Source organism: Beta vulgaris, chromosome 8, assembly GCF_026745355.1.
Source record: "Beta vulgaris subsp. vulgaris cultivar EL10 chromosome 8, EL10.2, whole genome shotgun sequence".
In the NCBI taxonomy this organism is placed as follows: Eukaryota; Viridiplantae; Streptophyta; class Magnoliopsida; order Caryophyllales; family Amaranthaceae; genus Beta; species Beta vulgaris.
This window is the reverse complement of record NC_079209.1, coordinates 26,554,050-26,573,892: the sequence shown is the minus strand read 5'-3', so window position 1 is coordinate 26,573,892 and position 19,843 is coordinate 26,554,050. Positions and strand designations below refer to the sequence as shown.

The 19,843-nt window shown below is 34.0% G+C and overlaps 1 protein-coding gene across 1 annotated transcript; it reads right to left on the bottom strand.

Moving 5' to 3' along the window:
* Positions 1 to 6,332: 6,332 nt before the first annotated feature.
* Positions 6,333 to 8,007, bottom strand: LOC104883851 (protein TIFY 5A). The gene is made up of 3 exons (XM_010668415.2): positions 7,934 to 8,007; positions 7,752 to 7,842; positions 6,333 to 6,650 (listed from the first exon to the last, which is right to left on the bottom strand). Exons 1-3 carry the CDS (start codon positions 8,005 to 8,007, stop codon positions 6,444 to 6,446), a joined length of 372 nt encoding a protein of 123 aa, XP_010666717.1. The 3' UTR covers positions 6,333 to 6,443.
* Between the last annotated feature and the right edge of the window lie 11,836 nt (positions 8,008 to 19,843).

Below are 19,843 nucleotides of genomic sequence, written 5' to 3'. Positions count from 1 at the left end.
CCGGAACTGGAACCGGCTGGACCGATGGACCGGAATCCATGATTTTCTTGGACCGGGATCGAAATTTTTCCAGTCTTGGACCTCTTGGACCGGAATTTGAAAAAAAAACTTTTTTATTTTATTTAAATATATTTATAAATTATATTCATTAATAATTAATTTTAATAACAATAATCCTAAATGAATAAATAGTAGGTTTTAAAGTCTAACTTTCTACCTTTTAATATTTTAACATATAAACATTTTTTTTAACTAGAATAATAGAAATTTCAGTCCAACCGACCCGGACCAGAATTTTCCGGGTTTGGAATGGACGAGACCGGTGGTCCGGAATCCTGATATTTGGCCGGTCCAAATTTCGGTCTAGTAGGTCCAAATTTCGGTCGGACCGGTTTGTGCACACCCCTAACCCTCCCACCAAACCATCAACTCTTTCACCCACCCCCAGTAGCCCTCCCTCCCCCCACCACCCCGTCGAATTCTGGCACCTTCCCCCTACCCCATCGCAGCCCCCTTTCCCCACCACCCCGTCAAATTCCCCCCTAACCCCCGTCGAATTCCAACCTCCCCCTACCCAAAGATTGGTATATCCTAGAGTAAACACGCCGCGCTCGCTGCGCCACTGCTGGCCTGCCGAGTGCTGACGAAGAAGAACTGAAGATATGAAGATGAAGAATGAGAGTTGACTGGTGAAGACTGACGACGAAGAACTAAATAGGGTCAAGAACGACGAGCACAAAGAGTAGCTGAATGAATGGCGAGAATAGAGCTTCAAGAACGGCGAATGCACATATTAGGGTTAGGGGAAGGGAAAGGAATTTGGACCGGACATAAGATAGAACGAAAAACAAAGAAAGAGGCGTGATTACTGGGTGCGATGTCGATGTGGTTAATTGTCTGCTGCGCTTGGATGCGGGATTGATGGTGGTGGTGAGCAGGTTAGGAGGTCGGTATGGTGGTTGAGCGGAGAGCAGGGGAAAAGAAGATGTCAGATGGAGATAGATAATCGTGAGGGGGGGGGGGGTAAGCGTTGATTTGCTGTCCGGACCATAAGGGGCCAGTGGTAAGAGGCCAAAATTTTGAAGATCGATGTCGGTGATGGTGGTAAGATATTTTGGTATTTTGGTCAACCGTTCACTCAAAAATCATAACTATAATCGTACCATTTAGACGTTAATTTTAGCAGTTCGTTAACCGCACCGTTGAAACTTGATTTATCGTTACGGTAACTACCCATTTAGACCGTTTTTGGGTATTTCGGTGGTTTTTCGATTTTGATTTTTTATGAACACCCCTAATCAATAGCACATCGTCATTTACAGGTTTGAAGATGATGCATCATAGGTTCGGGATCGGAAAGTTTGTGTTGACTATTTATTATATTTGACTTTGTACTTTTCGCGCTTGACTTTGACTATTGTCGTTGTCTTTTTTGAGGTTGACTTTGACTTTTGTTGGTTTGATTTTTAAAGTTGACTTTTAAGTTGACTAAGTTTTATTTCTAAAGTTTATTTATTATGTTTTCCGTTGCAAAATTCCGAACAAGCCGATACGTTATCACACAGACGATAATATTTTGATAATTCTCTAAGTTTTATATTAAAAACGTATTTTCAAAATTAGAGAATTGTCAGGGCATTAATGTGTTATAGCTTTGCTTCTTGCCTGATACGTTTTGACAACCTTTTTATAAAACGCGTTTTGAACAATTTTTTTACCTTTAAATCTGAAAATCTGATTTTATGGAATAAAACTCCGATTTTAAAAATATCTTTGAAACTATTTATTTATTAAAATAAACAATTAATTATCTTAAATCTTTAATTATTGGGCTCAAAACTTTTTTTCCGGGCTTAGAATGCAATTAATTATCATGAATAATTAATTACGCTTTAGCACTTTCAAATAATTTTGGGATAGCTTTTCGTACTGCTCGGACCAATTAAGATTGCGGTATCTTTCATCATTGGATCCTTAAATGGGAAGTCATGATTATGTGTCTACAACAATTGATAATTTTTTTTGGCATTTTGGATATAATATATATGTTTTATCAATATATAATACATTTTTTGGCATATTCGATATAATACATATGTTATATTAAATATCATACATTGTAGCGGTCATGGTTAAGAATTCAACTTTCGATATAATGTGCCTATTCTATTCACCTTATTTTCAGTCCTTATTAGAAGAAAAAAAGAATGTTAAGATAAGTTCAGATAAATTCTAACTAAAAGTTTATTTCAACAAATATAAGATTTGACAATCTCACAAAATGAGGTTACTATTAGATAATTTTAAATAAGGACTATAATGTCTGATAAGTTCGGATAAGCAAAAATAAGTTGAATAGAACATGCTGAATGTTTAGGCGTTAAAAAAAATGAACGCTCTGAAATGTTTGATCCAAGATCTACCACTGCTTATTAACTTTAATAGATGTTTGGTTCATGCTTTAAAATGAAAAAGAAAAAAGTTATTACTATCAATAAACAGATGTTGTTACTTGAGGAGAAAGGGAGCGTAACAAACTAGGGGAAAGGGGAATTCATGGTGGTATTGGATTGAGTTAGAGTTGAACCAAACAAGAAGATAACGAGTCAGTATGTGATTTTCTTTCTTAGGGACCAACAATATTGAACTAAATATTTTTTAATACTTTATAAATTCCTATTACATCTAGTTTTTTTAATAAAATAACAATTAGTAAATCGAATAATCTATATACATCTAAAACTCAAATCAAACAAATGTCATGCTGCCACATATTCTCTCCCCTCTCAAGCAATTGAGATAAATTAAATAATAAAAATTTGTGTGTTAAGACTCGAACCCACAACGTCTAACACAATAACCAACTAATCTACAAGCCCATATTGCTTTTTTATTGTAAGTAGAAGTAATTATGCTTCTTAAGTTGACACACAAATTAGACTCCTACATTAATTGATCTATCAAGTAAATGAGTAATATATTAAGATATCCTCGTGTTATAAGTCTTACCGTTTACCATAATAGTGATAACAAAATATCAAATCAACTTTGGTGCATTATAAAAGTTTCTAATGGCTGGGTCCACCAAACCTTAATTTATGTTTAGCTTTTTACAAAAATCATAACCGTAATTGTACCGTAATCATACCATTTAACATCAGTTCAGTGCAATTTGTTCAATTTAATTCATTTCAGTTCAGTTCAATTCAGTTCAGTTTAGTTGTAATCAGTTCAATTCAATTCAGTTCAGTTCAGTTCAGTTGCAATCAGTTCAGTTCAATTCCATTCAATTCAATTCAGTTGAGTTCAATCCAGTTCAGTTCAGTTATTTTATGTCGAAAAGAACATGCCCTAATTCCAACACAAAATTAGACAAACCCAAATTTACATTCTCTTAGCAAGCTCATTTAATCGCATCCTAACCAAAACTATTCCTAAGCATCTCACACCAATCCTGTCATCTCTTCTCTTCTCCTTCCTTTGTTTCCTTTTGAATCTCGAACCACAATATACAATTTTAAGAGCATAACCTAGCAGTCTTAGAAAATGGATTAAACTAGTCACTAAATGGATCAAACTAATAACTGAACGAGATAAAGAATGTGATTATTATTAAAAGGATTAAACTGGTCACTATATAGATTCAATTGGGTTCGAAAAAGATTCAACTAATCACTACATTCAGCAAGATGCGATGTTTACTTTTTATACTGGCCTTGGACGGTGCTTAATTTAAAATTAAAAGTAGGTGATTTTTTTACAAGACCACTGTATTTTTAAAATATCAATAATTTCTATTTTTGTAAGTAATGGATAAGATATAAAAAAAGCCAAAATTATGCAGTAACAAGTGTACATGCAAATTATGATTAAACTGGGTTTTTGTGATGGTTGGATCCAGCGGGTTATGACGCGCCTCTCTAGTGTTACTCGTTCAAGCTGAACAAAAGGGTGGATGGAAATATTATACCATCGAGGGGACTTCGGCAAGGAGATATGTTGTCCTCGTAGTTATTTCTCCTTTGTGCTAAGGCTTTTTCGGCATTGTTAACACAAGCGGCGCAAAACAGGGAGATTCAGGTGCAAAGGTTTGTCATAGTGCGCCTATAATCTCACTTTTTTTTTTTTTTGCTAACGATAGTATTTTGTTTACTAGAGCTACACTTTAGGAATGCTCAAAGGTGGTTGATATTCTCAGTACGTATGAATGAACATCTGGTAGGAAAATTAATTTCAATAACTCTAAAGTGTCTTTTAGTAAAAATGTGGATACTAACAAGAGATTGACAATTAAAGCCATGCTTGGAGTTGAGGAGGTGGAGAGACATTATGAGAAATATTTAGGTCTTTTAACTGTGATTGGGAGGTCAAAGAAGATGGTCTTTACTGTGCTGAAAAAGAGAATATAGAAGAAGCTACAAGGATGGAAGGAAAAGTTGTTGTCTCGTGCTGGTAAAGAGGTGCTGCTGAAAGCGGTACGATTGTATAATTTATTCCCACTTATATGATGAGTCTATTCTGCATTCAGGATGACATCCTTGATGATATAAATTCTATGTGTGCAAGATTGGTGGGGGTGCGAGCGGAACGGAGCATAAGATGTAGTGGGTGAGTTGGGAAAAGTTGTGTCTTCCAAAATCTTATGGAGTGATGGGGTTTAGAGATCTTAAAATCTTTAACCAAGCTCTTTTTGCAAAACAGGGATGGCAAATATTATGTAATACCACTTCTTTAGTTCATTAAGTCATGAGTGTTAGGTATTATAAACATGTGACATTGTTGATGCTCTACTAGGTTATGACCCTAGTTTTGTATGACGAAGCGTTTGGGGTGTAAATTCCCTTCTCCTTGAGGTATTAAGTGGCATGTTGGTGATGGTGGCATATATTAGTGTGTAGACTGATGCGTGGCTTCCGAGTGATGATGTTTCGAGGGTTCCTCCCAAATATTAATAGTCCCACGGACCTCAAAGTGGAGGATATTATTGATAGTGATTGGCGGTAGGGTGAAACTGCTCTTACTATTCATTTCACTGTAGAAGATGCTGCGATAATTAGAGCGATTCCTTTGAGTGGGCAGAAGCCTATTAATGTACAATTCTGGTGGCCGACAAAGGCTGGTATTTATACCACTAAGTCGGGGTACTAGTTGGGGCATATGGGACACCTTCGTGGGTGGGCTTTGCGCTTTGTTGGAGACTCTAGTGAAGCTTGGAATGCGGTTTGGAATATTAACGGTCCCCCCAAACTTAGTCACTTCTTATGGAGGGCTTGTATTGGAGCACTTGCTACCAAAGGAAGATTATATGATCGTCATATCCTTGATAATGGAGTGTGTTGCTCTCTTGAGAGAGAATCCATTGTTCATGCCATCGTTGATTGCCTCATAGTCTATCTTGTGTGCCATCCTTCCCCTTTCATGTCTTATATAGCTTATGATCCCAAAACATCATTTATGGAGTTGTTCATGTGGATGAAGTCACAGGTGGATTCTCAAAACTTTCGCACTTTTGTTGCGCTTGCGTGGAGTTTTAGAAACTCCGTGGTTCATGCTGATCTGTGGAAGAATCTGGAACTTGGTGCGGCGACTTTTCTTCGCCTTGTTAAGGAGTATGGGTCATATGCTGCAGTTGTTATCAAGTGTCTACGCTCGAGTGGTTCGTGTTCCTCTCGTTCGAACTGGCAACCCTCACAAGAAGGGGTTATTCGAATTAATTCTGATGCTGCAATGATTGGGGATGATGGTGTGGGTACCGGTGTAGTAATTCGGAATTGGAAAGGCAAGGTGGTCGTGGTGGCTGTGAAGCGGTTCCAAGCAAGGTGGAGCATGGCGATGGCTGAGGCGATGGCGACTAAGTTTGGTGTGCAGCTAGCGCATAGTTTGGGGTTTACTAAAGTGGAGCTTGAAGTGGATGCATGAAATCAGGCCAAAGCTATTGTTGAGAAGAATTTGAATCGTTCTCCTATGGATCCTATGGTTGAAAGATATAAGTGTGTTAAGTCGTTGATTTGAGTCTTTTAATGTTTTTCATGTTAAGTGGGTAGGTAATTGTGTGGCTTACTTTGTTGCTAGATTGTTCCCCTTGGATGGTCGAAAACAAAGTGTATGTGGACTCTTTTCCGCAAGGTGCTTTAACCTTGGCAGAGATGGATATTGATTAATAATACGTGTCTGCTTTCCACTCAAAAAAAAAAGTGTACATACAAATTAAAAATAGTGCATCTATTAATATAGAGGGAATATTAGATTATGTCAAAAGAATCGGATATTTGGAAGATATTAAACTTTGCATGCTCAAACCTCGGCCATATATTTGATTAATGAGGCTCATAAAAATGAAAAATCAATCAAGACAATATAATAAACCCTCTGAAAGGGAAAAAAACATCTCTGTATTCTTCTACTAATACCTAACGTTTTTAAACTAAGATTTCAAGTTGAAACTAACGATGGTAGGGAGAAGTGGCTTGTATCCTATGCTTTCGCTTCTCCAAAAATTGTCGCAACGATTTCTTCATTGAAAGACCATTTTGAGTGTATAATTCTTGACATTGAACCGTTGGTGAGATATGATCGCCTCCTCCTATTGAAGTTCTACTCTTTACTTCTGACGTTTTTGATTTACTTGCAAGAGTTATTATAGATCTTGCCTGTTACAATAACAATGATACACACAAATTTAATGAGATCATTCGAAAATTACAAATTATATTGGCCCTACTTTAGTATACAATATATATAACATCATGTCATATGGTTATGGTAGAGCTGTAAAATCTTATAAAACAATTAAACCAACACATTTTAAATAGGGGTAGATGAGCCGATGAGGGAAGCTCAACAACACCGGCCCCAAAATTATAAGATCCCGAAGTATTATTTTTAAAAAAGTTATTTCATATTTAAGAAAATCACCTGTATTTTAAACCCTTAATAAACTTCTGAATGAATAATTTTTAAATTGTCAATTTTCTACCCAACCTTCCATCTTTATATATCATAAATATGGACGCCTAATTTTTATGTCAGAAAAGGAGCCCCAAAAACTTTTAAACAACAATTTTAAATAAACACTCCTAGTATAGATTCTCGATGGTTTTCTCACTTCAATACTGATAGTCATGTTTTTCACTAAAAAGGACGTCGATGACCTTCGTTTTCATATGTTACTTATTTTAGTTTTATATATTAGATAGATCTAGATTAGAATTCGGGTTTGAAATTCCTTCCTAGAAAGTAGCCATAAAGACCCTATGAAATAGAACATAATAAGTAAAACTATTGACTTATTAAAAACACTAATAACATTACTAGTTTTGCATGAGGGTTTGTGTACAATGGCATATTGCATGTGTGGTTTTTTTTTTGATTTTTTTTTTTTATAAAAAAGACGGTAACAAGAGGGTGTTGCATATGGGGTACTATATGAATGAGTAAAGTGCAAACAAAAGATTGTCAAATTTTAAAAATCCTGCAATTGGGTTGGAAAAAAAAAAAGTTCCATCCCATATTACTCTTTACAATTTCTAAATCGTCGATCCCACTCTCACATCTACAATTATCTTCCTATGACCATAATGTCAAAATCATTAATTTTAAGAAAAAAATGTTAAAATAATTCAACATTTTTTTAAAAGAAATGCAATAATACAATTCACACATTATCAATAGATAAATCTCGCATAAAGTATAAATTAAAGAGATGAAATTTATTATGATGAACATGTAAAATATTATACATTGGTAATTACCTGAAGTTCCGTAACATCGCAAACACAGATTCTTCCATTATAGAATATCGTCATCTGTTCTTGCTTCATAATTTCTCCATCGTTAGATCCCCTGTAAAATAAAATAAGTAAAACAAACATTAATCACAATTAAATCACATCATTTGCACCAAATTTATTACTCTTAGAGAGAGAAGACATACATGGAAATAGTCGAAGCAGATGAAGAGAAAGAAGTGGAAGAATGAAAGAGGCCAAGCTGAAGATTACAATCCATTTGAGAGAGAAAGGTTACAATTTGTATAGCAGATTAATGGTTTGTTGAAGAATTTAAAAAAATATAAGAGGATGGTAGAGAAAGGCGGTTAGGCATACTTTTTAAGATGAAAGATGAAACATGCGTAATTTATATTCGGGGGCTGGAGGTGGGGTCATGACAAATTCAAAATTGACAAAGTACTACTAGTAGATGCCTATGAATGGGCTGGAAGTTATTCTAGGAAAAGTAACACGTGAAAAATGATATTTTAGCATGCACACTGAATTAACTCTGCACTAACAAACTCTTTAGCCGAATTGGAGTTGTAGGCGCTTTATTTATTTATTTGTTAATGTTATTCACCCACGTGTATCAGTCGACACTACAGTCGGCACACAAAGTGTCCGCCTCAATTCCTTTTCATCTTGGGCTATACCGCTATAGCCTACGGAGTAAGACGTGTCGATTTGGAAACTTAGTTATGTCGGGTTATCTTCTATTTTAGATCAACTTTGGATTGGGACATCTTGAGTCAACGTATCCTTTACACTAGGTTTGATTAAGGCTTTGGTAAACAGTTTTCTCTATTTTACATTGTTTGATATGGGCTGGATAATAAAATGAAAAACTTGGGGTGAAATGTTGTTTTCTATCCAACTGAAAACATTTTCCCTAAAATCTGAAAGTAAATTACGTTTTTTTTTTCTATCTCAAACTTAAATGTTTCACGCCAATCTTCTTAACTCATCTTGACGCTACTCAATCTTCTCTCAACTCATCTTCTCAATCTCATAGAAATCCGGTAAATCTCGTTGTTTTAATCTATATTCTCTTCATTGTTAATCTGTTATTGCGCAAATTCGAATGATTTTAGGGTTTTTTTGCTGGAAATTCTAATGATTTTAGGATTGGTTTGCTGCAATTTCGATCAATTTTATGGTTGTTTTGGTATAATTTAGGGTTTTATTTGATTTTTGATTATTGTGTATCTCTATATTTGCTTTATTAATAACTTTTTTTTTAAAATTCGAATTTACATATTATAATACATATGTGCATATTTGTGTGAATTAGAATAGTATAAATTTTTGATCGATTTTTGTACAATTTAGATCGATTGTATGGTTTTCAGGGGGGGGGGGGGTTGCTTGATGATGCTAAAGTTACCTTATATCACTTGCCCGAATTGTGAGAGTGCTTCTGCTAAAGTTACCTTGATGATGCTAGTGTCTTCTGCTAGAGGTTTTTTTATATTTTTTTAGTCTCAATAATAATATCTAATGTCATGCACACAAGATGTTTGATATATTTTCTCGATGAAAATTAGCTAGTTATTTGAGCGGGTGTGCATGATGCGCTTCTCTAAATCTAGTGCATGTAAATAATAGCTAATAGTACAAGCAAATGAAACACTCTCCTATTTTCATTTAATATTATTCCATATATACCAACTAGTCAACTACACAAAGACCAACATATAACTATGGTACTAAGGTGTTATGAATTCAAAAATTATAGATTTTAGTACTAAGGTGTTATGCATACATATAAGTTCAAATTATATTATTAGTTGAGTTGTAATATTTTAAAAGCATTTTGGATTTTTTTTTTGAGAAACGATAATGATGAGGTGTTTACTTCATGATTGCATAATTCAAGTTGTTGGCATTTTTTTGAGCTGTTATGGAGTCGAATGATGTTCAAAAGTCGCAGGTAATATTACTCTTTTCGCATCTATTATATGTTATTTGTCTAGCTTCTCTATTTTGGAACTAAAATCTTTGATTTGTCAATATTTTTAGATGATCCATAAAGGCATGATTATAGGTGTTGTTGCTGCCATTATTGCTTCCTTCCTTGCTTTAATTGAAGTAGATAAGTCTAGGACCAAAAGACCTAAAATAGTTAGACAATCTTATGTAAACCGGGATAGTTTGAAGGAGGCTAATATCAATAGTGTTTTATATTGTGGCGACTCTCATTGTCTTGACTCTTGGGCAAATTCCTATGAGGCGTAGTGCTTTTTTTTTGGCTTATGTGATGTTTTAGTTGAAAGGGGACTTTTGACGAAAAGTAACCAAATGAGTTTTAGGGAGCAAGTATTGGTATTTTTATACTTGTTGGGTCATAATGTAAGATTTCGAGCAGCCGGGGGGAAGATTATTTGGATCTACTTGGACTATACATTACTACTTCCATATTGTGTTCCATGCAACCCATATGTTGTTAAACCAACATATACTTTTGTGCAACCTGAAATTCGGAACAATTCAAGGTTTTTTCCTTGGTTTGAAGATTTTATAGGGCTATAGATGGTATCCATGTACGTGCATATATTCCTATTGAGATGCAAGATCGATTTCGGGGAAGAAAGGATAAGACTGCATAGAATGTCTTAGCAGCAGTTGATTTTGACTTGAAATTCACTTTTATGCTTGCTTGTTGGGAGGAATCTGCCCATGATTCAAGGGTTTTAAGTGATGTAGTTAAGAGGGGTTTAAGGTTCCTGAAAGTAATTTTTTAACGCTTTTTCTATTGTTACTAATTATGGTGTAGTTCACTTAAATTGATTGGAAAATTGATGATGATTTATCAATGTAGGGAAGTACTATCTTGCCGACGTAGGATATGGTGATTGTAAAGGATTTATGCCTCCATATAGGCGAGTGTGTTATCATTTGAAAGAGTATACCAACAACCCTCCCGAAAATGAACGAGAATTATTTAATCTTCGGCACTCTTCACTAAGAATGTGTATAGAGAGGGCGTTTGGAGTTCTAAAGAAGCGATTTCGTGTCTTAGATACAGAGCCATTTTGGTCATTTAAAACTCAAGTGGATGTGGTTCTTGCTTACTGTGTGATACATAATTACCGTAGGGGAGTTGATCCAAATGACTCAATTACAAGAGAGGCGGACTTAGAGATTGTTGCAAGCTTTGATGTTGATTCACGAGACACCAGACCATCACTTACTCGAAGGGAAGTGCATGAAGAATACAAAGAATGTGCAAAAAGGTGAGATGCCACAGCTTTAGGTATGTGGGATGTGTATAAAAAGCGTCGAATTTCATGAACTTTTTCATTATAGTACATGTATAAATGTTTCTTTTTGTCACCTTGGTGTTCTTGAGCTTTGAGTTAGTTTTTGGGATGTTGAACATTTCTGGAAATTGTAAATTAGATAGTTATTTTGGTGGTGAACCTGTTGATGTTCCTATTTTCTAATTAGATGGTTCCCTGCTTCTTCAGTTGTATGTGTTGCTACTATAATCTTGAATGCATAAATGGAAATACTTGCTTTGCCTTATTATGTATTCAGGGGGTATCAACTACAGTTGTTTAACCAGGTGGTACATCATCTTTATAACTTTGTTTACTCAAGTACAGTTGTTCCAAATTTTTATGTTATTTTCTTACTAACTTAAGGATGTTGATAATGTTATCAGGTGGTGAAAGAAGAGAAGAAATTTAACTTCCGTTGGTCAAAGCAAATGTCCAGGGAATTATTGGGATTTCTTGCGAAAGAAGTGAAAAAAGGAAACCGACCAAATAACACTTTCAGAACTAGTTCCTTTGTAGCTGCTGCAAAGTTAATTTCAGAGAAGTTTCAAACTACTTGCAATGCTGACCACATTGAGAATCACATGAGGACACTGAGAACTGCTTGGGGAACTATACCACAAGTTTGGGGAAACTCCGGGTTTAATTTGGTTGGGATGATAATATAAAGATGATAATTGTGTCTCCTAGAAAATATCTTGCTTATGTTCAGGTATGCTTTAGTTGATCAGTCTCTCCTTTACACTATCTTTTTTTTTGTTTCTTTGTTATGTATTAGCATATAACTGTGTTTGTGTGTGGTAATAATATGTTGTGGGCTGCTATACTGTTCTCTGGTTCATCTTACTTGATTAAACTGAAGATTAGTTAGTGTTCAAATTTGCTCGAAAGCATCAGGTCCAAAATGATTACGAATAGGAACACTAGTTTGTGTGGCTAGTTATATGAAGCCAATGAAGAGCCTAGATATTTAGTTTATGTCACTATGTTCAAACTCTTTTCTTGCTTTCTTTGGTTGCAATTTTTTTCTTGTTTTCTTTGGTTGCAATTTTGTCCTATAAGTTTTATAAACTGATTGGCATGTTTAGTCTACACTCCTTTGATATTCTATCTTTGCCACTTCTCTTTTGTGAGGCAACAACATTGTTTATAGTTTCAAATGTTTTTATTTTGTTTTACAATGATATTTATTATGGTAATGGAGTAGCTTCTTATCTTGTGAAATATTTTAGTTATATGTGACAATAAGAAATTTGTTAATTTTCTTCCGTTACTTAACAGCAATATCGATCACATGACAAATATTTGAACAAGAAAATTGATATGTATGAGGAGATAGCAATAGTGGTGGCTATGGACATGGCATGAGGTAATTTCTCGAACACATTCGGTGATATTCAAAATACTTCAAGTGAGCAGCCTAGTACTGAAATTAAGTCTACCAAAGCAGACATAGGAACTTCTTCTGAGCCGAGATCTCATAGGAAGAGGCCTCGAGTTGAAGATGAAGGGGGTGATTTGCAACATATCTCTACTCAACTAGGAGAAGTTGTTAGTGCTTTGAAAAACAATTCGGACAATCAACTTGATGTGTAGAAACTTTATGAGGAAATCATGAAGATGGATGACATTGAAGAAGCTATCCGTGTTGCCGCTTTTGACCATTTAGTTGAGCCTGAGATGCTTGCTAAAGCTTTCTTGACCAAAAGTGAACCTCTTCGCAAGCTTTGGCTTCAAAAATATGTCAAGACTTTACTCTAGTTTAGTAGCTAACTTTGTGTTGTGAACTATCTACTATTTTGAAGGTTTTTGTGTGGACTATTGCTATGCCTAATAGTCTCAATAGTAATGTGCTATGATATGTTATAAACTTTGACAATGTTATAAGAAAGACATTGTTTTCTAGCAAAATGTTATATTATTTGCTTGAAAAAAAATTCAAAAAATTTACATAGATATTCACCTTCCAATAATAATTTAAGAAAGCCAATAGATATATATTTATATATGAGTTATAGAAAAAGTAACAAAAAAAACAATAACTACACAATCAAGAGGTAGCAACTAGATTAATAGTTGAAACTGATTTTCCATTGAACCAAACGAAGGAAAATGCTTATAGTGGAAAATCATTTACCATGAAACCAAACAATGGAAAATGCTTATGAAATTAAGTTTTTCCATATAAAAGGTTTTCAATGAAAACTCATTTTCAGTTGAAAGTGTTTTACATCCTACCAAACGGAGCATAAATCATGTTAGATTTTAATTTGGTTGGGTTAAATTTTGATCGGTTTAACCTTTTATATGCAAATTAAGCTCGGTTTGATCAATTTTGAGTTGATGGGGATTTTGGATTTCAGTTGTTAGTTTTAAATTTCCAATATACAATCGGTTCTTGATGGCTGGCAGGTTAATTTCTTGTTGGAGACAAATTTGAGGTGGATAGTAGTCGAGTCGTCTCATTGTTAGTTTCCTGTCAAGATCTGTTTCATTTTTAGATATGATACATCAAATCGGGTCACTATCAAGTTTGTTCATGTTCGAATTTAGTCATAAAATCTTTTGTTCAACAAATTCGAAACTTATTCGAAATATCATATTAACTCATCTAAGGCTATATATGTCATGTTTATATATACAAAAATATATGTCAAAGTCCTGATCTAGATGGTTGTATGTGCATATACATTTATTGTTACTTTGAAATCACTTCTAAAATTTGATGAAAATATATGTATGATAGTTATATAAAGAGAAAATATAGTATGATAGGTATATAAAAAGAAAATATAGTATATGTGAAAATATATGTATGTATGAAAATATATGTATAAAAAGAAAATATAATATATACTATATATATATACATATATATATATATATACATATATATATATATATATATATATATATATATATACATATATATACATATACATATATATATCATATACATATATATATACATATACATATATATATACATATACATATATATATATACATACATATATATATATACATACATACATATATATGTACATACATATATATGTACATACATATATATGTACATACATATATATATATATATATATATATATATATATATATATATATATATATATATATATATATATATATATATATATATATATATATAAGAGAGAGAAGAGAAGAGGAGAGAGAGAGAGAGGGGGGGGGGGGCAAGATCACATGAGAATGCTCCTTACATGGGAAACGAGAATGAATCTCAACCACATGATTAGTTTAGAGTTACAACACTTGTTCATTAGAGTTATATCTCTCTAAAAAAAATTTGAATTCAAAAAAAAAAAATTGTTTTTTTTTTAAATTTTTTTTTCAAATATTTTGTTTTTGGAGGTACATCACTTTTTCATTAGAGTTCCTTTACTTATTCATAAGAGTTATAGCGTGTAAAATTCATTCTCATTTCTCACATAAGTATGCATTCTCATATGAACTCACTTATATGTATGATATATGTTTAAGTTCATATGAGAACCACCATTACGGTGAGAACTACTTATTTTTCCTCATTTTACGAAGATTTTTCTCATTTTACAATGTTTTTGCCCATTTTATGTTTTGCTTACTTTATGTTTCTCCTCGTTTAACATTTATATGCTCATTTCGCAACATTTTTGCTCATTTTACGTTTTGCTTATTTTTCATTTTTGCTCATTTAACTTTTTTTCCTCTCATTTACGTTTTTCTCATTTTACATCTTTGCCCAATTTACGTTTTTGCTCATTCAATGTTTTTGAGTCATTTTTTTTTTGGGCTTATTTTATGAGGTTTTTTTTTTCTCATTTTAAGTGGTTCTCACGCTTCTCATCATAAGAGGGTTCTCATTAGAACCCATCCGCAACGTTTTTGCTCATTTTATGTTTTGTTTATTTTTCATTTTTGCTCATTTAACTTTTTTTTTTTTTCTCATTTTATGTTTTTTCCATACTACATTTTCGCCCACTTTACGTTTTTTCCCCATTTAATGTTTTCAAGTCATTTTATGCTTTTCACCCTTTTTTTGGCTCATTTTATGAAATTTTGGTTTCTCACGTTTCTCACCATAAGAGGATTCTCATTAGATGATATGCTTGCATAATAACTACTATTCAAGAACTAATCTTGTTTGATTTGTTATTCCTTATGTATAAGATAATATAATACTTCTATGTAATCAATGAGTATTGAATTTCGTATTATTTGGTGGTAATTAATGAACGGGTTTAATTCGGGTCATTTTCATTTTGGATCAAGTCAATTGGAGGTTTCGTTAGTAAGTCTGGTCAATTTTAAATTGGGTATTTTCTGATTCAGAGTAAGTGTTATTTGTGATTTGAAATATTGTGAAAATGGCATAAGGTTGACCTTGAATGCACATATCTCTCAATATATAATTTTTTTTGATGTGATTCAAATTGGAGGTGATATAGCTTATTCCAAGAGTTTTACAACGACAGGTCGTATGCCCAATTCCAACGACCGAGCGACTTTTAGCCGGACCGGGTGTATTGGTGCGGACGATCGTGCGACACATTGTTTTTCACGGGTTATTCTAATTTTTACCTTAAGTTTATTAAGCCGTCATTAGAGTTATACTAGGAGATTATTCTTGGGTTTATTAGGGTATCTTTATGTTATAAAAGGACCATCTTGGTGATTATCGTCTGACACATACACTCTAAGCCATTGGAATTTTTGTACTCCTAGCTTATATATTCTCTTTTATTTTTGTGCATTATAATGAAGAATCTCTCGAATCCCCCAACTTTGGATGTAGGTTTAATTTGTCGAAACACGTAAATCTTTGTGTTCTTCCTGTTTATTTTCTTTATCGTTTTTTTCATTCTTATTATTTTATTAACTTGTTCTGCATTAATCAAATGCTACACCACCCATTTCTTAACAGATGCGAGTCAATTTGGGTTACATCGAGTTTCTAATTATGTTCAGGTTTTTAATTTTGGATCTTACGGTTATGGTCGATCAGTTGGGTAGGATCAGCTTTGCCAAGTGTACTGATAGCTCACCACTTTTTATGTTGAGAAGGTGGCATGCTTTGTCTAAAGCTAGTTGCCAATTTGCTATCGTAAAATCAAAATGTGATCCATGTTTAAAAAAATTTCACGTGATTTGGAGAAAGACATTATGCGAACTTGTCAAGCACGACTTCCAAATTGTGGAGCTCATTTTGGTGCTCGTATAGCTGTCGTCTGTGGAGCCAACAACTGTATCGTGCAAGATACATGTGAATTAAGAACAAAATATTTCGCTTAATCAGTTCATTGTTTTGAGCTTTTTAATTAATTTACATCTTGGTTTCTATTTCTTTTTCTAATTATTCTACCAAAGAACAAAATATTTCGCTTAATCAGTTCATTGATTTGAGCTTTTTAATTAATTTACATTTCGGTTTCTATTTCTTTTTCTAATGATTCAACAAGGATAATTTTTTGGGTTGTAAATCTTGTAATTGAGCGACTAAGGGTGTTATTTCTATAAGACTTTACTAAGTAAAAAGAAGGCATCCATATTAAGGATAATATTAGTTATGTTGTGTATAATGGGAGAAAATTATTTTAATTCCTCCGTGATTTTTTTTAATTGCACCATTTCGTTTTTCACGTTTGTCAAGATGAATATTTGAATGTCAATATCTCTAATTACGTTAAAATAAAGATTATAAAAATCGATATTTGGAATCCTTGTATTGAGTCAAATATAACAAGACTTCACTTCCCTATATTTTTTCTTATATAATGATGCGAATATAGCTATAACAAGTTTGCTGATATAATGACAAAAATGAAATGGTGCATTTTAAAAAAGAAAATATATAACTAATATAGTATGCGGCTTTAGGTGTATCATGCTCATGGTATGCAAAAAATTATTTTATGCTCATAATTCATTTAAAAGTTCAATAATGAGGAAAAAATTCTACTTATTTCTAATCACTTCTGCTCGTTTCATCCAAACGAACAAAATTTTCGATTCATTTTCTTAAATAAGCAAACAGTTCTACTCATTAGTGAATATTTTTTCTTAAATGAGCAATTTATTTATTTTTTTTTGCTAATTTTCTTAAATGAGCATAAGAGTTTGCTATTTTAAAACTCTAATATTGATTTTCAAATATGAAACCAAGTCCACTATTGAAGAACTCTAAAACTTCGATATTTCTTTTCGCTATTAATGAAGCCCAATTTTCTCAAATCATTTCATACAATTCGTTAGTGTGATTGGCCACGAGGAGAGAGAAATATGGAGGTAATAAACAATCGAGGAGAGTGAAATTTTAAGGAAAAAGAAACAATATAGGGGAGAGAAATCTAAAACTAATGTTGAAATTTAAATTGTCTTTTGTATTTATTGATGACTAATTAAGGCTCGTGTTTGATTCAACTTAATTTGACTTATCTAAAATTATTATATGAGTTTATATTATCTTTTCTAAACTTATCTTATCTGATCTTTATCATATTTGAACTTATTTTATCTTATATGAACTTTACTTATCTTATCTTATCTGAGCTTATATTCTAGTTAATTAGGTATCATAACGTAGTTAATCCATTTTATTTAACTTATTATATTTTATATTATATTATCTTATCTTATCTTGTATTGTCTTGTCTTGTCTTTTTTTTACTTATCTTATCTCTGAACTTATTTTTTCTGAAATAAGCTCAAATAAGTTCAAATAAGTTGAAGCGAATATAGCTTATTTATCCTATTGAACTATGTTGATTTTCAAATCTAAAACTAATTAGGTTTGTGATAGTTTTGGGCTTCCCCTTCCCCACCCCCTCGGGCCAGTTAGTGTCGGGCAGCCCTACCCCTTCCTCCATGTTAGTGTCGGGCTTCCCCTTTCCGCTACCCCCACAGTTATTGGAGTTTCCAGACACTTAAGTCAGGTTTTTTCATAAACATTGTGTTCAATCTCCGAATAAAAGGAGTGTGTTGTTATCGATGGTTGGTTGTGGCCATCGAAAAGTTTCAGTCAGTTGGGCCAAGGTTGGTGGTTCAAATTAGTCTGTAACAGTTAAGTATGTCGGTTTTTTGCTTTCTCTGCTGAGGGTCAAGGTGACTCACGATGTTCGTGAGCAAGGACGAGGTGATGATAGGCTTTTATGGTTGGGACGCGTATTTACCGGTTTTGAAAACTGGCGGTGTGTTCGAGGGATCAACTTGTTTGGCCCTCCTTTTAGCTTGGCATTGACCTTCATGGTCTTTGCCTTGAAAACTTCAAATCTGCAGGCAGCACTCCTGTTGCATCTGGAGGATTACAACACTTCCACTCATCAACGTTTCTCTTTCATCAAGGTTCTTAAATCGGGGCCCAAACAACCTGGAAATGACATAGATGTATACCTTCAGCCGCTTGTTGAAGATTTACAGAAGATGTGGAACGAAGGAGTGTTAGTATTTGATGTGTATGCTAATGAGATGTTCACTCTGCTTGCCATGCTTTTTTGTACTATGAACGATTATCCAGCTTATGGGAACTTATCAGGGTATAAGACTAAAGGAAAACAACCTTGCCCGATTTGTTTAGATGACATGAAATCTACACACCTCAAGGGCTGCAAACATGTGTATATGCGCACACGAAGGCTCCTCAGCCGCGACCATCCTATCGGTTCAAGAAGAAGGTATTCGATGGGACGGTTGAAGAAGAAGTTGCTCATAGACCATTAACTGGTACTGAAGTTTATAATCAGGTGAAGGGCATTGAAATAGTCTTTGGTAAACCTTTTAGTGAGGTTGATTGACCTACAGGATTATGGAAAAAATAGTCCATTTTTTGGAAACTCCCACATTGGAAAGATCTAAAGGTCAGACATTGTTTGGATGTCATGCACATAGAGAAGAATGTTTGTGAAGCTATTATCGCGACACTTATGAATATTCCGGGCAAGACAAAAGATGTTAAGGCGTCACGACTTTACTTGGAAAAAGAGGGGATTCGACCATAGTTGTGGGCTCAGAAAAGGGACGGAAGGAAGAAGAAAAGAGGGGAGGAAAGGGTTGATGATGAAACTCAGAAAAGTAAAAAGGTGGAGGATTCGGAGAAGAAGTATTTGCCACAAGCTTGCTACACGATGTCGCGTGCAGAGAAACGGATTTTTTGCGAGTCATTGTATGGCATTAAGGTCCCTACTGGCTACTCATCGAATATGAAGCGCTTTGTTACCTTAAATGGTGAGTTGAAGTTATCGAGTATGAAATCGCACAATTGTCATGTCATGATGCAAGTATTCTTACCGATTGCAATTCATGGTATACTTCCAAAGCATGTGAGGCACACCATTACAGAACTGTGTTCATTTTTTCATACAGTCTGCAACAAAGTCCTAGACCCGTTGACCCTCGATTCCTTGTAGGCCAGAGTAGTTGAAACTCTATGCAAATTTGAGATGTATTCCCCCCCCCCCGCATTCCTTGACATTATGGTCCATCTCATTGTCCATCTAGTTCGAGAAATTAAGCTGTGTGGTCCAGTTTTTTTAGGTGGTGCTATCCTTTTGAGAGATATATGGGAACTTTAAAGGATAAAGTTCGGAATCCTACACAACCAGAAGGTAGTATAATTCAAGGGATTGTGGGTGAAGAGATCAGTAATTTTGTGGCTGAGTATTTTGCTAGTGTTGATCCCGTTGGACTTCCGACATCCCGACACGAGGGCAGACTTGAGGGCAAGGGTACAATTGGTTCAAAATTGATCACACCTTCTGTAGAAAAGCGTAAACAAGCTCACTT

What these genes read in the sequence shown, in the direction of transcription:
- LOC104883851 (XM_010668415.2), bottom strand. Translation starts at nt 8,007, where the DNA reads ATGGATTGTAATCTTCAGCTTGGCCTCTTTCATTCTTCCACTTCTTTC. An exon ending in TCTGCTTCGACTATTTCCAT is followed by an intron (nt 7,843 to 7,933) that starts GTATGTCTTCTC and finishes TTTATTTTACAG; the next exon opens with GGGATCTAACGATGGAGAAA. An exon ending in GCGATGTTACGGAACTTCAG is followed by an intron (nt 6,651 to 7,751) that starts GTAATTACCAAT and finishes TTATTGTAACAG; the next exon opens with GCAAGATCTATAATAACTCT.